Genomic DNA, 21,224 nt, shown 5'->3' with positions numbered 1-21,224 from the left:
TGTTTTGGGCCTTGGCATTTCTGTAAAGTAGCTACTGAACTGAAAGAAGACAAGAGTTCAGCATCTTCAGAACCTGGTTGAAAATCAGATTTGTGCTGTGAGCCAGTGAAGCACAGATTTTATAAAAGATGATGCCTTAGCATCCGTTCTAGTTTGTAGCCTCTGCCTCTATGTCTGGTTAAAAGAAACATTACTATGCTGTTTGCTGTACAGTCACTAAGTTGTGTTCTACTCTTTGCGACCCCATGGACTGTAGCCCGCCAGGCTCCTCTGTCCATGGGATTCCCCAGGTAAGAATACTGGAGTGGGTTGTCATTTCCTTCTCCAGGGTATCTTTCTCAGCAGATGCCTTAGTATCCTTTTCGGTTTGTAGCTTCTGCCCCATGTCCATTTAAAAGAAAAAATACTGTTGCCACCAGTAATTATAATATTCCTGTGGAGTTTTTTAAGTTAAAAGGTAAGTGATTTCCTTGTTCTGTGAAATCCGATGGTATTGTTTTGTCCACAGGAAATAGCACAGATGTTTGTGAGAGTTGGAATGTGTGAACAAGCAGTGACTGCATTTTTGAAATGTAATCAGCCGAAGGCGGCAGTGGATACCTGTGTTCATCTCAACCAAGTAAGGAGTTGAAAGTCACCAGAGTGATGCTGTAAAGACCAGGACATGGGTTGGAAAGCTTGAGACAGATTTTGTGAAAGGAGCTAGATATTTGTTTACTTGGTTGAGGACTGAGAAAATGTCAGAATTTGCGCTTACCTCTTGAAGTGCTACCATTAAGGGTGACCCCCTCATAACTAACTCAGTATGGGAACCTGAAAAAACCCTGTGCTTTTAGTCTGGCAAGTTTTTGTCTGGAAGTCACTTCATAATCTTCTGCATTTTATTAGGGTTGTGTTTTGTTTCCGAAGAAGGACCAATTAATGGTGATTGCAAGAAGAAGGAATTGAGTTACTTTATCAGTATTTATTTTGGCAAATCTATTTTCTTTTCCTTATAGAAAACATATATTTGATGTTTTTAAGAGCTGGAATTTGACTAAAATGAAAATGTAGAATTGTTGAAATTGTTCACTATCAATGTATTCTTTTAAGCATTTCCTTCAAGTATGTTATAAAGCTCCATTTGCTTTATCAAAATAACTTAAATGGTAAATCTGATAGAATATTTTCTTAACTGAAATTCCATATTTTTTTTACTATAAACAAATGTATCTTTTTCTCCCTCATAGTTCGTGCAAAATTAGAATTATAAGATTAATATGACTGTAAACTTTGATGCTTTCTTTTTCAGATGTGCTCCTTAAGCACATCAGTCTTAGATCATTTGATTATTTCGACACGTTTGACTTCTAAAATTTTTAATTCCTCTGATTTAAAAAAAATTATATACCAGTTTTTAATTTTGATATAGTGTTATTTATAAACTTAAAGTGTTATTGTATGTATTTTTAGATGTATCTGACTGTAAATGCTTGGGTAATTGTATGTTGTATATATTTTTCCCAAGTGGAACAAAGCTGTTGAATTGGCTAAAAGTCATAATATGAAAGAAATTGGTTCCCTGTTAGCAAGGTATGCATCTCATTTATTGGAAAAGAATAAAACTCTTGATGCCATAGAACTCTATCGGAAAGCCAATTACTTTTATGATGCTGCCAAGCTGATGTTTAAGGTAATGTAATAATCTTGGTGAGTATTTGATTTGTTTTAGTTACCAATGTTTTATTATATACTAAAGAATACATTTTCCATTCTTTGGAAACATTTATTTGTTATAGCAAATTCCCTCTCATTTTGTTACTATCATAGTATAACTATGTGTTATATCTTAGTAGTATTACCTTTTACTAAAAAGGTTGTTTACTATTTTTAGCACCTTACTGATTCCTGAACAACTGTATATTTACTTAATACTGAAGTTAACAATCAGAGAATTTTCAGCTACTATAAAGTACAAGTTCCTGTAACTGGAAATTAAATCCTGTTGATAATAAATTTTCAAGTCCTTTTAAATATGCAAGTTTTAAAGATGTTACACTTTTCATAGTATGCATTTGGAGGGAACATGACTAGTACGGAATTAACATAAGCAAATTTTACATTCTGTTCTATTCTTTTACCATTTGATTTAATGACAAAGGAAAAATTTCCTTCTGAATCATTTAAACAGATTTAAATTTCTGGAGATGTACCGTGGTAAAGCCATCTTATTTCTAGGTACTTGAAAATTATTTTAAAAATCTGTCATATAAAATACTACCCTTTCAATGAAAGCTTTCTTCACTCTGACTTAATTATTTATCAGCATCTGTTATTTTCTAAAATTGTTTTGCATTCTAAGTCCAATGGCTAAATACGAAGGAAATAACGAATTACTTATCAGTACTAAGGAAAAGAAAATGTGTTTTAAAATATTTGTCATAAACGGATGGTACTTATATTCCACCAACTGACTTTCCTCCTCTTTTTAGAGAATCAGATTTCAGAAATGAGAACATTTGTACAAACATAGATTAAGAAATATCTTCCCCCAACTCTTTCTTTAAATATTTAAAGATTGCAGATGAAGAGGCAAAGAAAAGAACTAAACCTTTACGTGTGAAGAAGCTCTATGTACTATCAGCTTTACTTATAGAGCAGTACCACGAACAAATGAAAAATGCCCAACGAGGCAAAGTTAAAGGAAAGAGCTCAGAGGTAAGGTGGAACATTAAGTAATGTAAGTCATGTGAAGCATTTAAGGGAAAAAAAAATCAAAATGATCAAACTTCTCTTTATGGATAGACCATTTAATGTACTTATCTGTTTGCATTTATTTTCTTAAATGATATGAGGAAGAAGAATAAATGATTTGGAATTAGTACTCACATTTAGACATCTCAACTTGGAAATATTGAAAATGATTATTTTTACTAATCTGTAATCTTTGCTTAATTCCTTTCTTGGTAAATCCTTTCTAATCAGTGAGTTTTAAAAGCTTCCCTAGAAATATGTGTATTTTTTAAATTGTAAATGAGTGTTGTATTAACATAAAGTTTAATCAATTCTGTTTAAAAATTTGATCATTCCTCGGGGAGGAGAATCCTTTCACAATATATCCGTATATAAAAGCACCACAATCTACACTTTAAATATCTTACAATTTGATTCGTTGATTATACCTCAGTAAAACTGAAGAAAAAATTTGATCATGTCAGTTTAACAAAGTATGAATTATAATAGAGAAGTCTGTGGTGACAGTTCTGTAATGATGAAATACGCTAATTTATTTATTTATTATTATTTATTTTGGCTGTGCTGGGTCTTCATTGTGGTACAGTGCACAGTTCAGTTCAGTCGCTCAGTTGTGTCCGACTCTTTGCGACCCCATGAATTGCAGCACGCCAGGCCTCTCTGTCCATCACCAACTCCCGGAGTCTACCCAAACCCATGTCCATCGAGTCGGTTATGCCATCCAACCATCTCATCCTCTTGTCGTCCCCTTCTCCTCCCGCCCCCAATCCTACCCAGCATTAAGGTCTTTTCCAATGAATCAACCCTTCGCATGAGGTGGCCAAAGTATTGGAGTTTCAGCTTCAATATCAGACCTTCCAATGAACACCCAGGACTGATCTCCTTTAGGATGGACTGGTTGGATCTTCTTGCAGTCCAAGGGACTCTCAAGAGTCTTCTCCAACACCACAGTTCAAAAGCATCAATTCTTCGGCGCTCAGCTTTCTTCACAGTCCAACTCTCACATCCATACATGACCACTGGAAAAACCATAGCCTTGACTAGACGTACTTTTGTTGGCAAAGTAACGTCTCTGCTTTTAAATATGCTGTCTAGGTTGGCCATAACCTTCCTTCCAAGGAGTAAGCGCACAGGCTCAGTAGTTATGATTTGTGGACTTAGTTGACGATTCGTGGACCTAGTTGTGGTATGCAAGATCTTAGTTCCTCTACCAGGGATCAAACCTGGGCCCCCTGCATTGGGAGCACGGAGTCTTTTCCCCTGGACCACCAGGGAAGTCCCCTTCCCTAGATATTTTAATGTATAACAGTTTCAGAAATCATCTCTATTGGAAGGACTGTTGTTAGGTTTGTGCTGACAGCAGATGTGGGTCTGCTTTACTTGTAGGCCACCTCTGCTTTGGCTGGTTTGCTGGAAGAAGAAGTTCTGTCGACAAGCAGTCGCTTCACTGATAATGCTTGGAGAGGGGCTGAGGCTTACCACTTCTTCATACTGGCACAAAGACAGCTCTACGAGGGCTATGTTGACACTGCACTGAAGACAGGTGGGTGTATTAACTCATACATGCAACATGTCTAAAAAATCATAAATTGAATATGAAGGGCAAACTCCTTCAAGTTACTCTTATTTTAACTTCAGTAACACTTTTTTTTTTTCTTGGCCATGCCCTGCAGCCTGTGAAAATAAGATATGGTAATCAAAATAAATTATCTGAGCTAATAACTTAGAGACTCAGTTTCACTTCCTGTTTTCTAAGTTCTATTTTTTCAATAAGACAGACTGAAAAGCGATAATCTGTTCAAAGAAACACAAAGAGAATACATATGATTTCATACTTTGCTTTTTAAAAGAAAAAACAAAAAGAAACATGATATTGTTTTGAGACCACAGAAATTTCTAACATATTTGTATGTTTATAAAACATAAAAAATTATAATTATATAGTTATAATATATTTATATATTTATGGTTATATCTGCAGGGTATTTTGACACTAATAATTTTTGGTATATTTCTAAGTGGTGCAGCCATGTGCATCATTTGGTGGTGGTAATTTTTATAGGCCCTGAGCTGTTGGCTGGCGTTACAGAATGTGGTGGTTATGTAGCCTACTTCCCCTACTAGTTCTCTGATCATCTACCATTGTTTTCATTAACTTTGCTAACATTCACGTAGGTTGAACTGAGCCAGCCTAACATTCTTCCCCATGCATGTTCCTGATGGCGTGATTGTGTTACACAATCCCATTGCCTTCTCTTTCCTAGCCCTTCACCTGAGAGACTATGAAGACATCATCCCTGCAGCTGAGATCTACTCTCTGTTAGCGCTCTGTGCTTGTGCCAGTAGAGCTTTCGGTACTTGTTCAAAGGCTTTTATTAAACTTGAATCTTTAGAGACCCTCAGTTCGGAACAGAAGCAGCAATATGAAGATCTTGCTCTAGAAATCTTCACCAAATACTCTCCGAAAGATAACAGAAAATCCGAATTGGACAGCCTTCTTGAAGGGTAGGGCCAATTGTAACTAGTAGATGTCATTTTTATGTAGATTTTTATATCTAAATAGTGTAGTATAATGATGAAATCACTAAATTTTAAAGTCTCATACCTTAACTCCCTGGTGGCTAAGCAGCAAAGAATCCACCTGCAGTGCAGGAAATGGGTGATCAATTCATGGGTTGGGAAGATACCCTGGAGAAAAGAAATGGCAACCCATTCCAGTATTCTTGCTTGGAAAATCCCACGAACAGAGGAACCTGGTGGACTACAGATCATAGGGTCACAAAGATTCTGACACCACTAAACGACTAAACAACAAGCCACCTTAACATTATACTCAAAGCCTATTTTCTTTAGTCTTAATAGTAATGATTTATTTTCTCATTGCAAGAAAAGTTTTTATTTGAAATTTACCTTGAAATGTTTTACATTCTTCAGTTTTTTTTTAGTGTAATAAATAAGGTTTTAAATGATTAGACATTTTAAAGTGTAATTCTTTCTCCTCTTATTTTTACAGAGGGGAGGGGAAACTGCCGACGTGTGTTGCCACAGGAAGCCCAATTACTGAATATCAATTCTGGATGTGCAGCGTGTGTAAGCACTGTGTCCTGGCTCAGGAAATAAATAACTACAACTTCTGTCCCTTATGCCATAGTGCAGTGGGATGAAGAACTGACAAACTGCATATACCGGGACAGTTTATATAATAAGGTTGATTCCATACAGTTTATGTAAAAAGCAGCATCATTTCAGAGTTGTATTTTTATACAAATATGTATATATATATATAACAGAAACTGGTTACACCTCAGTGTCTTCTGAACTTTGGGTCAGCTGCTGAGAAATCCACGGTTGAGACAGAATGAGTAAAGAGAAGGTCACCTGCATATGGTGGGCAACTCTGTTAGGCCGTTCTTTTGGATTTTCATAAATGGTAAAATAAATATTAAGCTGTGAGATGTGAAAAAACCAGACTGGCTTTCTTCCTATATCAGGAAATATAGCATCTTACTATCTCCACCATTAGGAAGGGACTACCACTCTTAATTCAAGTTTGAAATGAAGGGGAAAAAAATTGCTAAATGGCCAGTATGGGATCAGTGCCCATCCCTAGGACAATCCCAGCGTCCAAGAGGAAGGGCAGGGTGTACCACAGATGTCTACTCTTGTATCACTAATGGTATAGGAAGTGAGACCTGGGTCTGGAAGAGCAGTAGTCTTATAAGGCTATTCTCTGGAAGTTGGAAGGACTGAAGTTGACCTCTGTACAAGACAGAGATCAGGAAGGGAAGAAAAAAAACAAAACTCAATAGTATATACACATAGACATGTTATGTATATATATAATTTTGTGTAAAAATACAACTATGAAATAATGATGCTGAGTTTCATATAAAATATATAGAAATCGACTATATTATCTGTCTGTCTTTCTATCTCTATTTTGTGGCTGGTTATAATGATACTATGTAAATATTCCAAATAAGAAAAAAAATTTCTCACAGTGTCAAGGTTACGAATTCATTAAATATTTCTGATGGAGAGGGATGGGGAAGTGTGAGAATGGAGCAAAGTTGAATTTAGGGAATTGACATCACCTGTATTAGGAGGTTGTGTGCGTGCGTGCTCAGTCACTCAGTTGTGCCTGACTCCTTGTGACCCCATGGACTGTAGCCTGCCAGGCTCCTCTGTCCATGGGATTCTCCAGGCAAAAATACTGGAAGTGGGTTGCCATGCCCTCTTCCAAGGGATCTTCCCGACCCCCGGATCGAACCCATATCTCCTGCACTGGCAGGCGGATTCTTTATCACCAGCACCACCTGGAAAGCCCAGAGGGAGATTAAACAATTGTAATACTGAAATGAGCTCTATTTCTAGTTGTGTTTAATTAAATAAGCATTGAAAGTGTTCTCTGTTTTACTTTCAGAAGAGATAAAGAGGCATTTAAAGACTTTATTTTTTTTACAATTTGAGTTGTTTCTAATAACTTTTTAAAAATTTATTTTTAATTTTCATAGCTGTGCTGGGTCATTGTTGCTGCATCTATGCTTTCTCTAGTTGTGGAAAGTGGGGGCTCCTCTCTAGTTGTGGTGCGCAGGCTTCTCATTGCGGCGCCTTCTTTCATTGCAGAGTGCAGGCGCTAGGGCTTGCAGGCTTCAGTAGTTGCTGCATGTGAGCTCAGTAGTTGTGGCTCACGACCTCCAGCATGCAGGCTCGGTACACAGGCTTAGTTGCTCCGCAGCATGTGGGATCTTCCTGGACCAGGGATCGAACTGGTGTCCCCTGCATTGCAGGACAGATTCTTAACCACTGGACCATCAGGGAAACCCTAATAGCTTATTTTTGATATCTTTTCCTTTTTACCCACTTTCTTAGTTTCATCTAAGAGATGGCAATTGGCATGTACTCTTCATAATATTGTGCAGAACACTTGACTCTATTTATAATGATGTAAATTTATAGAAAACATCCCGTTTGTAGTTAGTTGAAACATTGTCACCAAGCTGGACCTTTTATCTAAACAACTCTTGGGTTTGGGGAGTGATTCTCAATAAGTACCTGTTTTGATTCACTGTCATTAATTTTAAAAAGAAAAACTGTAATCAGTCATGTGTAATTTCTTACCTGTTTTAGATAGCTAATAATGTTCTCTATTTCCCATGAGCTTACATCCTTTTATTCTGTGGCTGCAAACCAGACTTTAGCACTATTTTATCAAGATTATTTGCTGAAGTTTGACTGACATTTAGTAGAGGCAATAAAGAGAAATATACAACATTGTCATTGCAGCTTCAGGACTTAGGTTAGTTAATCCAAATGTGTTATGTTTTTGGTCCTTTAGAGACAAGTTAGGCCTATAGCAGATAGAGAGTAGTGAGTTATGAGAAGAGGTTTAGAGCTTAAATGAGTTCATGTAGATAGTGGGTTGCTGTGCCTAGTTAAAATGAGAAGACCAGAAGTCTTCTAAGCCTCTGTATTCATGTGCCTTGGGGGAAGTTACCTTGATATAATGGTAGCCTCCAAATACACTACCAGGCAAGGCATTCCAGAGGTCATGGAACACAAAGGATTACATACCAAAAAACGTTGCTTAAGTCACGTGGTTTACTGAATCAACTTAACGTACACAGTAAGGGACAAGGAGAAAGTGATGGGAGAGATTAACACTGTTAGTGAAGGATGCCAGTCAGGTACTCAGATTCCAGTTCCCGATTCCTGAGTTATGTACTGTTCTATGTGCTCACTCTATCTCTTCCTCACGAGCTCCCCCCTAATGATGTGACCAGGAAGAGGACTACAGTTGAGATTGGGGGACTCAATCAAGTAGAATGTGCCTGAGGCCAGTGAGGCACACTTGCTCTAAGGAGGAGACAGGTTTCCCTGGTCCCAGCTGTAGGTGCTACTGAGACTGCTGAGCAGTCATGGATTCAGTTGTATTTCCTGGGTAGAGGACAAGTGTCATCAGTGAGTAACTGAATCAAGACCTCACACATATTGAGCATGTTCTAAGCCTCATGCATACCCAATGTGCCGCGGATACTTAGTGCCTTGGTTACCTTTTGTATCTTTAGCGCCTCATCAATATTAGGTATGCTGTGCTGTGCTTAGTCGCTCAGTCGTGTCCGACTCTTTGAAAACCCATGGACTGTAACCCGCCAGGCTCTTCTGTCCATGGGGATTCTCCAGGCAAGAATACTGGAGTGGGTGCCATGTCCTCCTCCAGGGGATCTTCCCAACCCAGGGATCGAACCCATGTCTCCTGCATTGCAGGCAGATTCTTTGTCATCTGAGCCACCTGGGAAGCTCAATATTAGGTATAGTCACACAAATATGCTGGATTTACTTTGTGTAACATGTCTCATAAGTTTCTAACTTATCTAATTTTAACATAGTGTGTTTCATCAATCTCATTTGTTTTCTTCTATAACAGAATATAGTATTCCCCCAAATCAGAAAATAACATCTTAGAAAGACAAATATCATATGATATTGCTTATATGTAGAACCTAGAAAAATGATACAAATGAACTTACTTATAAAACAGACTCACAGACTTAGAGAACAAACTTATGGTTATCCGGGGGAAGGGAGGGGGAGGTGAGAGATAGATTGGAAGTTTGAGATTGATACATACACACTGCTATATTTAAAACAGATAACCAACAAGGACCTATGTATAGCACAGGAAACTCTGCTTAATATTCTATAATATCTAAATGGGGAAAAGTGAAAGTGAAAGTCACTCAGTTGGGTCCAACTCTTTGTGACCCCATGGTCTTTAGTCCATGGAATTCTCCAGGCCAGAATACTGGAGTGGGTAGCCTTTCCCTTCTCCAGGGGATCTTCCCAACCCAGGGATCGAACCCAGGTCTCCTGCATTGCAGGCGGATTCTTTACCAGATGAGCCACAAAGGAAGCCCTAAATGGAGAAAAGAATTTAAAAAAAGAATAAATGTAATATGTATAACTGAATCACTTTGCTGTATACCTGAAACTTATACAACATTGTTAATCAATTACATATAGAATAAATTTTTTTAAGAAAGCAAATCTTCCCTAGGTTAAAAAAAAGAAAATAGCATCCTAACAAAGACATCGGCCCTAGAGGATGTATCTTCTGTTGAAGGTAACTACATCTTCCCACAAAATTTTCTCTTTTCAGGAATGAAACTATACTTTATCAATGAGAGAGAAATTTTCAGAGATGTAGGTTTAAGGATTCCTTCAGGACTACATGTTCAGAGTTGTGATTTTTGGTCCTTGGTCCTAATGCCTGAATATCTCTTTTTTCCCTTTCTCATCCCAGAAATCGGCTGAGAACTCTAAGTTAGGTTGTCGTTCTCCAGTCCTTCCTGTGACCTGTTGATTACATTCCCATTTGCTTCAATTCCAAATAAGCTGTTGCTTCCTCAGACTTTTCCTAACATTTCTTTTGGGAAGTTTCTTTTGGAGCTTTTTCATTTACTACTAATTTCTTGCTACCTGAGCCCTAAAATTTTCCTTCCAACTAGTTATTTCAGACAGATTCTGAGTTATTGTCACTACTTCTTGGTCTGTTTAACACAGAATCCAAAACCTTTAAAAACAACATCTCCTAGCTTGTACACATAATTATCACATATGTATATGTGTGTCTTTATATATACTCATACATGTACATATACCCACATGCTTCACATTCATATATATATGCTGACAGACATACCTGTTTTAAGAGCTTATGACTGTTTGGGATTTATATCTGTGAATGTTTTAGTGATCTGTCATAATGTCTTGGGGACAGATAGATCTTTGTCCTGCTTGAAAATGGTGCTAGAGAAAGACTCCCAGTATGAATTGACTCAATTGGTTTTAAATATTTAACATGGAGGAAATTTCCAGATAACTCTCCTCTGATGAAAGGGGCAAAGAGAAGCAAAATTGTCATATATAACAAATATGTGGAGGGAATTTGTATAGACAGAATGAGGCATTATAATGAATGTTCTCTTTTTATAATAAACACAAACTGACTCCCTTTAAGTAATGCTTCTTTTTATCACAAAATTTGGCCTGAACGTTACGTTAAGTTTCAAAGTAGCAAGGTAGGCCAAAGTATTGAGATAATGGACCTGACTGACAAAGCTTATACAAATAAGTTCAGTCGCTCATTCGCGTCCAGCTCTTTGTGACCCCATGAACCGCAGCACGCCAGGCCTCCCTGTCCATCACCCACTTCCGGAGTCCACCCAAACCCATGTCCATCAAGTCGGTGATGCCATGCAACCATCTCATCCTCTGTCATCCCCTTCTCCTCCTGTCCTCAATCTTTCCCAGCATCAGGGTCTTTTCCAGTGAGTCAGCTCTTCGCACCAGGTGGCCGAAGTATTGGAGTTTCAGCTTCAACATCAGTCCTTCCAATGAACACCCAGAACTGATCTCCTTTAGGATGGACTGGTTGGATCTTGCAGTCCAAGGGACTCTCAAGAGGCTTCTCCAACATCACAGTTCAAAAGCATCAATTCTTCGGCGCTCAGCTTTCTTCACCGTCCGACTCTCACATCCATACATGGCCAGTGGAAAAACCATAGCCCTGACTAGACAGCCCTTTGTTGGCAAAGTAATGTCTCTGCTTTTTAATATGCTGTCTAGGTTGGTCATAACTTTCCTTCCAAGGAGTAAGCGTCTTTTAATTTCATTGCTGCAATCATTATCTGCAGTGATTTTTGGAGCCCAGAAAAATAAAGTCAGCCACTGTTTTCCACTGTTTGCCCATCTATCTTCCATGAACATAGCATTATTGTCCTGCTATCATGCACAAATGCTAACTATATATATATATATATACATGTTTCTGCTAACATAATTTGCAATCATCTTTTTGTATTCTAAGAGCTGAGATCTTAGATTTTATATGGCATTCAGTGAATAATATAAGAATAAATGCTGAGGTAAAATTGTATTTATCCTGTTTTATCTGTAATTTATGATGACATGATTATTTGTCTTCTTTTGATTTAAGTATTTTGGTGGGGGTTGGGATGATGGGCATTGGGCTCCACAGTGGACAAAGGGAGAAAGAGACAGGAGGTACAATGAAAGGTGTACAATATCACCTTTGCTACCAATAGGAAAACAACTTAGGCAAATGTCTGATGACTGGAGATTGCAGCAAATAACTCCTTAAGAGGTCATCTCGAGTCCACATTTAGAAATGGAGGAAAAATTGTTACCAGACTTTTAATGAAAAATCAAGAGTTCCTAATTTGATGTTATAGCTCCAAAGTATTACTACTGTGCTTCTAAAATGAAAATAGCAGTATTATGTTGCCCCCTACTGTTTATTCTTACCATTTTCTCAGTTCATTTTAAAAAAAGAACACAATGGTTTTTGAGTATAAAACTAACATGTTCATGGTAGAAAACTTCAAAAGCACATAAAGAGTATAGATGAGAAAGTAAAAACAGTAAAAACTTTTTTTAAAAGACATTAATTTATATTTTAATTGAATTTAGAAGAAGAAAAAACGGGGGTGAAACAAACTGTGTTCTGTAAGTTTTCTTCATAATCTCGTTTTTAAGATTTTTCTAAAATTAAAAGAAAAAGACATTAAAACACTTAGAGTTACTACTTTATCTACTCATTTATTTGGTAATTCTACTCACAATTTTAGTTAGTAAAATTTAGAGGAAAACGTCGGTATCTCTACACACCCACCATAATAGCTAGGATCGAAACTGACAAATGTTGGTGAAGATACGGAGTAACTGAAAGGCCAATGCATCGCTGGTGGAAATTCAAAGTAGTACACCCACTCTGGAAAAATTGAAGTTTAGAAATTCTCTGTATATTCTGGAAATATACATGTACAGTGTGTGTGTATGTCCAACCCGTCCCCCCCGCCCGCCCGCCCGCCCTATTCGATGTAACGAAGGGCAAGCTGCTTGCATCATCTGACCACGGCCTTAGAAACCAGTCTGGGACTACCGAGCTACTGCTTTTCTGGAGATCAGGCAAGTGGGACCAGCAGCTACAGCAGAAGCGCACTAGCCAAGGCTCCGTCTGCCCAAGTTTTCCTGAAGCACCTGAGCCTACCACCAGGAGCGCCACCGCTCTCGCGAGACGACGGGTCCTCGGAGGACGCAAAATTCCCCGGCTGCTAGGGCCGAGGATTTTTGCCGAGTTCAATTCCAAGGTGCGGAAGTAGCTGAGGGTTGTCGCCTCTAATCGCTCAGAAGTCATCCCCCCGTTCCACACGGAAAGCTAGGTCTCCGACCGCCATGGACGGGCAGCAAGGGCAGGAAAGTCCCGCAGCCCTAGAACTAGCTCAGGCTCATTTCAAGAAAGGTGAATACGCGGAGGCCGAGGCGCTGTACTCCGCTTACATCCGCCAGTGCGCCTGTGCAGCCTCGGAGGGAGCAGCGCGCCGGAGGTAACTATCGCGAGAAGTGGGGACAGCGGGGTCTCCGGAAGGTGGGCGGCAAGGGTCCCGCTTTACTCGTCTTCTGACCCTCACCCGCCCAGCGGGTGGACGTTTGTTCTTCACAGAAAGGCGGCGAAGGAGCGTGCTTGTAGCGCAGGCTTCCGCACGTTGCTCCGGGTTTCCGAGAACGGTGTCCTGACTCCATTGTTAACTCTGACCCGGAGTCTTAGAGCGGATAGGGCTTTTCCCACCTGTCATTTTAACAAGACCTGGTGAGGGCGAGGTGCCGCGAGGGTGCCACGTGAGCGCACAGCGTCGCGACTCGAACCGCGCGACATCGCAGCAGGTGCTCTGAGTTTTCACGTGTGAAAAGAAATTTTAATATGTGGAAATAGTATAATGAACCTCCAGGTGACCATCCCTGGGCTTAAACATTGTCACTTCACCCGGGGATCAGGTTATTCACCCAGGGATGTCTCAGAATACATTTCTAGGCGTTAAAGGATTTAAAAAGACGCAACCACAATATCATTATTCCTAACGTCATTATTCCAATGTCATTATTTGGAATTTTCCTGTTTGATCAATAAAAGTTGTTTTGTTTGTTTGGCCGGTTGGTGTTTTCGCGGTTGGTTCAAGTCAGGATGCACATCAAATCTCTCAGCCTTTAAGGCTCTCCTTCATTTTCTCCCCTTGCAGTTTATTTGGTGAGGAGGATATCTTCACCAAAAGATATCCAGTCCTGTGTCCTGAGAGTTTCCCATATTTTGGATCTTCTGGATTCAAGCCCCCCCCCCCATGTCATTTAACACAGTCCTCTGTCTTATGCATCGCTTGTGAGTTGGTAGTTAAATCTTGAGGTTTGATCGAATTGAGATCCAAAATTATGGTGAGAATACTCTTACAGGTGTTGTGTACTTTTGTCAGAGAGCATGTAATGTCTTTCTTTTTGTGATATTAGCAACCTTGATACTGACCAGGGTTCCTTGCCTTCTCTAAACAAGAGAAATTGATGAGAGGCCAGACAAGGAATTCAGGCAAACTTTATTGAGGTCTCTGCTGCAGCAGGGCAGAGCGGAAAACAAGTAAGTTTCACTTGCTTGCTCCGAGCAAGGGGTGAAGTTGGGATTGTGTCCAGGGGTCTAGAAGGCTGGTGGGGTGGCTTAGGTGGTTTGCCCACCTCTTTGGACCAAGGTTTTGAATGCAGGGAACATGTGAAGTACCCCGTTTCTGCTCCTGGCACCCCGGTTTTGCTTCTAGCACTTCAGAAGTGGCAGTTAGGATTTTGTTTGGTTTGTATCTTGTCCATAACTGGCTCCACCTGCAAATGCACTCAATTATTTTTAGTTCCTTATAGTTTTTATATTTTGTTGCTGGAGAAGACATTTGTCTAGGTGCAAACACTGCAGCAAATGGTCCTAAGTCCCAGCTCTCAGCCTGTCTCAGCCTCACCTGCTAATACTTACTCTCACAAAGCGTCTTATATTTACGCCTGAATGCGAAGCATTTGTTGTACTCCAAGATTTGCCTTTGTTGTTCTTGTTAACAGTTCTTGTTGTTAGTGGTCCATGAGAAAAGAAAGAACAGAAAGGGGATAATGAGCAGTGTTTTTCTTGACAGTTTGAATTGTCTGCCCTGTCACCCTCCTCTCCTTTCAAGGATTTGATTTTTTTTGACCGGATGCCAGCTTGTCTTTTGTGTATGAGGCTCAAGATTCTTCTCCTGTTTGTTAAACTCACATGGAATTAAATCAGAAAAATTAAGTGGCTTTCTCATTTCAATAATACACCAGAATAATAGTTAATAGTTTTGAACAAGAATAAGATGATACCACACCTTTCCCCCCAAATTAGTAAACAGAAAATTTAGTTTTCTATTCTTGTTTCAAGCTGGAAGAATAGACTTATCTAGTAGGTTAAAACACTTTTTTATTTTTAAATTTTTATTGAAGTATAGTTGCTGCTATACAATATGTTAGCTGGACTGTGCTAAGTCGCTTCAGTCATGTCTGACTCTTTGCAACCCCGTGGACCGCAGGCTGCCAGGTCCTCTGTCCATTGGATTCTCCAGGCAAGAATACTGGAGTGGGTTGCCAGGTCCTTCTCCAGTATAATATGTTACAGTTGTACAGTATAGTGATTTATAATTTTTAAAGGTTATACTTCATTTATAACTATTATAAAATACGGGCTATATTCCTGTGTTGTACAGTATACTTTTGTAGCTTATTTTATATGCAATGTTTTGTACCTCTTAGTCCCTTGTCCTTGCTTTGCCCTTCCCCCTTCTGTCTGTCCACCGGTAACCACTAGTTTGTTCTCTATGAGTCTGCTTCTTTTTTGTTATATTTAAAAGTTTGCTATATTTTTAAAACTTATCTAGTAAGTTTCAAAAAGGATTTATCAGCAATAAGCCTACTGATGCCATCTAGTATTGTTACTGCTCCTCCCTGGTGCATCTCAGCCTGAGAGCACAGATTTATTGTGTGGCAAATGTAATTTATGCCCCTTACCAGCATAAGAAAGAAAATCTGCAATGGTTTAGTAGAAGATTGCTCAGCATGCCTGCATGAACCTTCAAATTTTCTTATAGTTTTGAAATTCTTCTAGGAGCTCCTGGTTAAACAGAATTCTATCATTTCAACTTTCTTCTTTAAATATATCTTTTAGAGTTCGTTTATTTTTAAATAATGAGTCACTGAATCATTTTGAAACAGTATTCGCAATCTTTGCATGCCTGCTGCTCTGAATGGTTTATAACATTTTCTTTTAATATCCAAAAGTGCAACCTTAGCCATCAACTTTATTTCCAAATATTTTTTCTTTGCTAAAGTTAGCAAGTGCAAAAAAAAAAATCTACGTTTGGGTTAGGTAACTTGGTTATATTCCATTAAAATAAACACTATCATTACAAAAATCTCAATGTTAAAAAAATTTGGCTTTAACTGTTAGCCTATATATTTCAAATATGAAACAATTTCCATATGGAGGATAGGCTTTTAGAATTTGTTATAATGAGGTCTAATTCTAAATCAAACATCTAATGATCCTTTGATAATAAGACATCTATAACAAAGTTTTGAAGCTTAGAAATTTAATGACTAAAACCTTACTGAGTCCCGAGGCTGTATTTTACTTAAAACTCTTTACTGGGCAGCAGTTCAGCTAGTGTCATAACAGAGATCGGTGACTGGAATGTCCCCCTTGTTCTCTAGGATTTCATGGTGGTGCTTGTGGCATCCAGAAGTGTCTTTGTACCCAGTCTCTCAGTCCTAGTTCACAGAAACAGGTGTTTTCTAAATTGCAGTGGTTCCTCTGCACTGGTAGGAAACTTCAACTTGAAGGAGACCCCCTAGGCTGTGAGTACCCCTCCTGGCAGCAGTAGTTACAGTGCCTGAGATTGCAAGGATTAAGGTGTTGAGAGAAGTAACTTCGTAACACTAACCGCAGTCACAAATATTTTCTGAGAACTAGATTTTGCGCTGTGGAGCTTAATGAAGACTGATGTATGAGTTTAGCCTGCATTTTCCCTGTTTGGGTCAAACTTGAGAGTCCCCTTTGCCAAAAAGAAACGAAAACAGGATCTTTCTGCAGGGCCCATTGAAGTTCTCTGTGTAGATGTTTGCCCCTCTACAAGTAGCGTGTGGGGCTGTGTGGGGGTGTGTCCTGTTGAGCTGGTGGTTGGTCAGAGCTGCCTGGATGTCTAACCCCTCACAGGAAAGGCTGCCTGCTCACAGCTCCCTGGGCAGCCTCCAGAACCCTCAGATGCAGAGCCAGTTCTGCACACAGGAGTCCCAGTGTGGACCTGAGCCGTGATGTCTTTCTAGCAGGAAGCCAGTCTGGCCTCCGGAGGATGTCTGCTGAGGCTGGAGGGAGGGCGGGTCATCCTCAGACAGCACACCTGGGAATCAGTATCTTGCATTTTCACTCAGGGCTGACTTCTTGTTCTTTACAGGTGGAAAATGATTTCAAATCTCACTGTTTGAAGATCATTTAAAAATTTAAGGATAAAACTGATGATTCATTTTACGACATGTCCATAGCGAACTAGAACTTTGGGCGGGCTTTCTCCCCTTGCTCGGTTCGATTCTGAGTTATCATCTTTGCCCCACTGGCATGTGCTTTAAACAATCATTTTAATATTACATTCAGCAAAACAAGGTGACAATGAACAGGAGCTTTGTCCACAGTAAAATGAACGCGCTTTTTAGATTGACATTGTAGTGCTAAACAACCCTGCAAAAGTAGACAGCAGAATTAAACAGAAACTGACTCCGTGGCTTTGTTTTCCTCACACTCTGTTTCTTCCGCTTGGTTTTGCAGTGTCGACACTGCATGTTATAGGCTGTGAAGTTTGACAATACCCAAAAGAGAGTGAAAGTGGAAACGAAGGGTAACACTGTGTTTTTAATGTGAACTTTTCGTTTAAAGCAAATGCAGCCCTGAGGATTTGGCTACTGCATTTAACAACAGGGGGCAAATCAAGTACTTCAGGGTTGATTTTTACGAAGCCATGGACGACTACACATCTGCTATAGAAGTCCAACCCAGTTTTGAAGTTCCGTATTACAACAGAGGCTTGATATTGTATAGGCTGGGTAAGAATTTCTTTCTTCCCCCTTTTGTCCTTGACAGTATTCTGTACCTGAATTGATTGTAGGCTTTCGATGGGTATTAGAGACCGCAGCGGGGCACTGGGGTGGGAATTGCACCCAGGCACGGGAGTGAGAGCCATCCCATTCCTTTGTGCTGGAAATGAGGGTAATGCTCCTGATCCACTGTACAGCTTTTCTGAGTTAAACCTTTGAAGGCACTCGTGCTGCGCTTGTGCTTAGTTGCTCAGTTGTGTCCCGGCTCTTTGTGTCCGACTCTTTGGGACCCCATGGACTGCAGCCCGCCACGCTCCTCTGTCCATGGGATTCTCCAGGCAAGAATACCGGAATGGGTTGCCATGCCCTCCTCCAGGGGATTTTCCCAACCCAGGGATCGAACCCAGGTCTCCCTCATTGCAGGCAGATTCTTTACCAGCTGAGCCACCAGGGAAACCCAAGAATCCTGGAGTGGGTAACCTATCCCGCCTCCAAGGGATCTTCCCTACCCAGGAATCAAACCAGGGTCTTCCGCATTGCAGGTGGATTCTTTACCAGCTGAGCTACCAGGGAACCCCACTTGAGACAATATATAGTAAAGGGATTTTAGATTTTGGGACTACGGGGACTGTGAGGACTGTTTCTCATTTAAAGGATTAAAAAGAATATTCATTTCCTGTTTCTTAATTTTACTGTGATTACATTAAATAGGGAATATTTTATTGAAAGTTTGTGTCGATTTAAGGTATTTACCTGTTAAATCCCCGTAGATAGCCCATAACTAATTTTAAGTATATTGTTCTATAAGGGTGTGCAAAGTTACTGTGGTATACACATCCGTATATTATTATCAAGAGGAAATAAATTCCTTTAGTAGGAGTGGTTGAAAGCTTGTAAATGTAAAAGCAGGAGTATGTGTATCCAAACTTTACTATGAATGATGTATAGAAATACTCAGCTTGTTTTTTTTTTTTTTCTGTTTTTCATTTTTTTTTCCCCCTGTGGGTTCTTGTACAGGATACTTTGATGATGCTTTGGAAGATTTCAAGAAAGTATTAGACTTAAATCCTGGATTTCAAGATGCTGTTTTGAGCTTAAAACAGACTATCCTAGACAAAGAAGAAAAGCAAAGAAGAAATTATTGAAAATTTTAACTTAATTGAAATATTAACTCATTATCCTAATGGCTGGCATCTCCTTGTCTCTAATTGAAAGCTGGTGTTAAACTATTTTGATTTATATTTAAGACAAAGAGATTCATGCATCAGCACTGAAAGTTAAATGCTATACTTGGGGTAATTGATTTTAGGTTGAGTAACTATGTTGAGTAGGTATGCTTTTATAAAGTGTAAATAATTATAAGAATGTATAATTGTATCTTATTACAGTAAAATATCTAAAGAAATGTGTGGTATTTTCTTCAGGAAAACTGTTTTGCTATTTTTTATTTCCAACTTTTTATTTAAAAATTTTTACCTCCACAGAAAATTAGAAGTATGGTACAAAAAACACTTTTAAACTTTTCACTGAGATTCACCAGTTGTTAGCATTGTGTCACATTTGCTTATTCTCTGTATTTAAATATATAACTTTTTTGCTGAACTGTTTGAAAATAAGTTGCAGATATCACCATACTTTACCCTTAAATATTTCAGTGTGCATTGTCTAAGAATAGAGAAAGCCTTCTTTATAGCCACAACACCATTATAATGCCTAATAAAACTAATAATTCTATAATACCATCCATGCCCAGCCCATATTTGAATTCTCCAATTGTTTCCAGAATGTCTTGTGTAGATTTTTATTTCTGGGATCTGGAGTCAATCAAGTTAACACTGTGTTCTGTTGTTAAGTCTCTGTGTTTTTTAATCGACAATAGTTGCCTCCTCATTTTCTCCCCATGGCATCTACTTTGAGAGTAAAGCTCTTTTATTTTATAAAGCTAGGCTAGTGAGACATAATATTTGGGCTTAACAATAAACATCTTTCATGAGAGCCATTTGAAAGAATGCAACTTACATTTTTTTTTTTTTCCTTTAGTAATCATCGATAAGGTAGTTAAGGTTTAAATATCAAGCATAGTTTTCTGTCTCTGGATAATGACAGTAATGTTCACCATCATCAACATTTGCTGAATACTCAGTATAAGCCAAGCACTGTTCAAACTCTGAATAATAAATTCTGAGTGGAATGGGGGTGGTTAGAGAGGTGAAAAACTGATGAAAAGCACTTAGTAAATAGAAGGCTTTTTAAAAATCGGTTTTATTTGGGTGCTGCCAGGGAACGATTAGGCTATGATGAAGCTTTCATGAGCTGGGAAGAATTTGAAGGGAAAACAAGCCAGAGTCAGCCATGTCTCACCTACGTTTGTGTGAGTGTGAGTCTTATTGTTGAAGTTTTGGCTTTCAGAAATTCAGATCCTGCATCTGGGGATCTCCCAAACTAGTTTATTATTGCTATGGAAAAATGGTTCTGGGGTGGAAATGGCCCTAATTGAGAGAAAAGAGTATGTTTGCCCAGTGTCCCCAGAGGAGGGTCAGAACTACTAAGTCATAACTACTATGACTTTCTCAGATGCCATCACCATCGTCAGCCTTCAAAGGGTTTTATTTTTTGTGGGTTTTTTTTTTTTTAATTTAAGTGATCTCATAAAGCAGAGGACGTATTGTCTCGTTTGTAGTTCATAAATACTATCTGGCCAAATACATGAAGAATCTGGGCTGCAGGTAAATGAATATTAAACGGAAATGAAATTAGAAAGGAAACAAAAAGTCCCTTTCTGGGATGATTCACATTTTCCAATATGACTTATCTTTCTATTTGTTGGAAATGTCTTTTAAAGAATTTATAAAATTGCATTAAAATATAGAAAAATTCCTCTTAAGAAAACTTGTTTTATAAACATATTTTAAAACTTATTTTAAAAAAAGCAAAGTCCATAGAACTTGGGAGAGTTTAAAGCCAGTCTACCTAGAAAATCAAATACTAGAAAAATGCTTCAGTAACTTTATTTTTTCTTGGCTTATATTCTCTTTTCTCTTGACTGGGATTAGATATAATATGAAAAAAAAAAACTTGTTAAAAATTTGGCTTGGTTTGTAGGGTTTTATTATTTGACATTTCTTCATCATTTATCAGAAAAAAAGTCACTGAAGTTCAGAATCAGCTCTTGCTTATTTGGAACCCAAGCACTTATTTTCCTCAGGTTACTGGAAATAACTGATTTCCAGTTATTTTCCTTAAATTTTCTTCATTTATTTATTTCCTTGTTTATTTTCTTTAAAACTTTAGACCTCACACATTCAGATTCTAAATTTCTGATTGAGTGAATAATACCTTTGTTATGTGCCTTTTAAAAAAGATTCTGTTTTATGTTTGCTATTATTTATATTTCCCACATTTCAGTATCTTTTGAGCTCTTTTTTTTTTCTTTTAACCAGAAAAGTACCCAAACTATGCTGTTTTCCAGTTTTTCTCTTTGAAAACAAGGCAGAAAATTGTAG

General features: G+C 38.6%; 2 protein-coding genes and 1 long non-coding RNA gene across 5 annotated transcripts in view; 2 read left to right on the top strand and 1 right to left on the bottom strand.

The window, feature by feature from the left end:
- Positions 1–6,740, top strand: part of WDR35 (WD repeat domain 35) — a 51,771-nt gene extending 45,031 nt beyond the window's left edge. For 2 of the 3 annotated variants that reach the window (XM_081596126.1, XM_081596125.1), the window contains 6 exons: positions 509–619; positions 1,508–1,672; positions 2,557–2,697; positions 4,120–4,276; positions 4,998–5,238; positions 5,747–6,740. In XM_081596126.1, coding sequence (XP_081452252.1) covers positions 509–619; positions 1,508–1,672; positions 2,557–2,697; positions 4,120–4,276; positions 4,998–5,238; positions 5,747–5,897 — 966 coding nt within the window. In that variant the 3' untranslated portion in view covers positions 5,898–6,740. The remainder of the gene's footprint in view (positions 1–508; positions 620–1,507; positions 1,673–2,556; positions 2,698–4,119; positions 4,277–4,997; positions 5,239–5,746) is intronic. The other variant, XM_081596127.1, reaches the window with a different exon arrangement.
- A 5,444-nt stretch (positions 6,741–12,184) lies between these two features.
- Positions 12,185–12,787, bottom strand: LOC145547197 (uncharacterized). Its single transcript, XR_014083634.1, has 3 exons — positions 12,698–12,787; positions 12,428–12,526; positions 12,185–12,297 (listed from the first exon to the last, which is right to left on the bottom strand). It is a non-coding gene; the product is annotated as an uncharacterized LOC145547197 (long non-coding RNA).
- Positions 12,788–12,873: 86 nt separating this feature from the next.
- Positions 12,874–19,716, top strand: TTC32 (tetratricopeptide repeat domain 32). Its single transcript, XM_081596124.1, has 3 exons — positions 12,874–13,142; positions 17,564–17,730; positions 18,739–19,716. The coding sequence occupies exons 1-3, from the start codon at positions 12,991–12,993 to the stop codon at positions 18,864–18,866; spliced, it is 447 nt and encodes a 148-aa protein (XP_081452250.1). The 5' UTR covers positions 12,874–12,990; the 3' UTR covers positions 18,867–19,716.
- Positions 19,717–21,224: the final 1,508 nt, after the last annotated feature.

This window comes from Giraffa tippelskirchi, chromosome 4, assembly GCF_054371585.1.
Source record: "Giraffa tippelskirchi isolate mGirTip1 chromosome 4, T2T-mGirTip1v1.2.pri, whole genome shotgun sequence".
Classification (NCBI taxonomy): Eukaryota; Metazoa; Chordata; class Mammalia; order Artiodactyla; family Giraffidae; genus Giraffa; species Giraffa tippelskirchi.
This window is presented reverse-complemented; position numbering and strand designations above follow the sequence as displayed.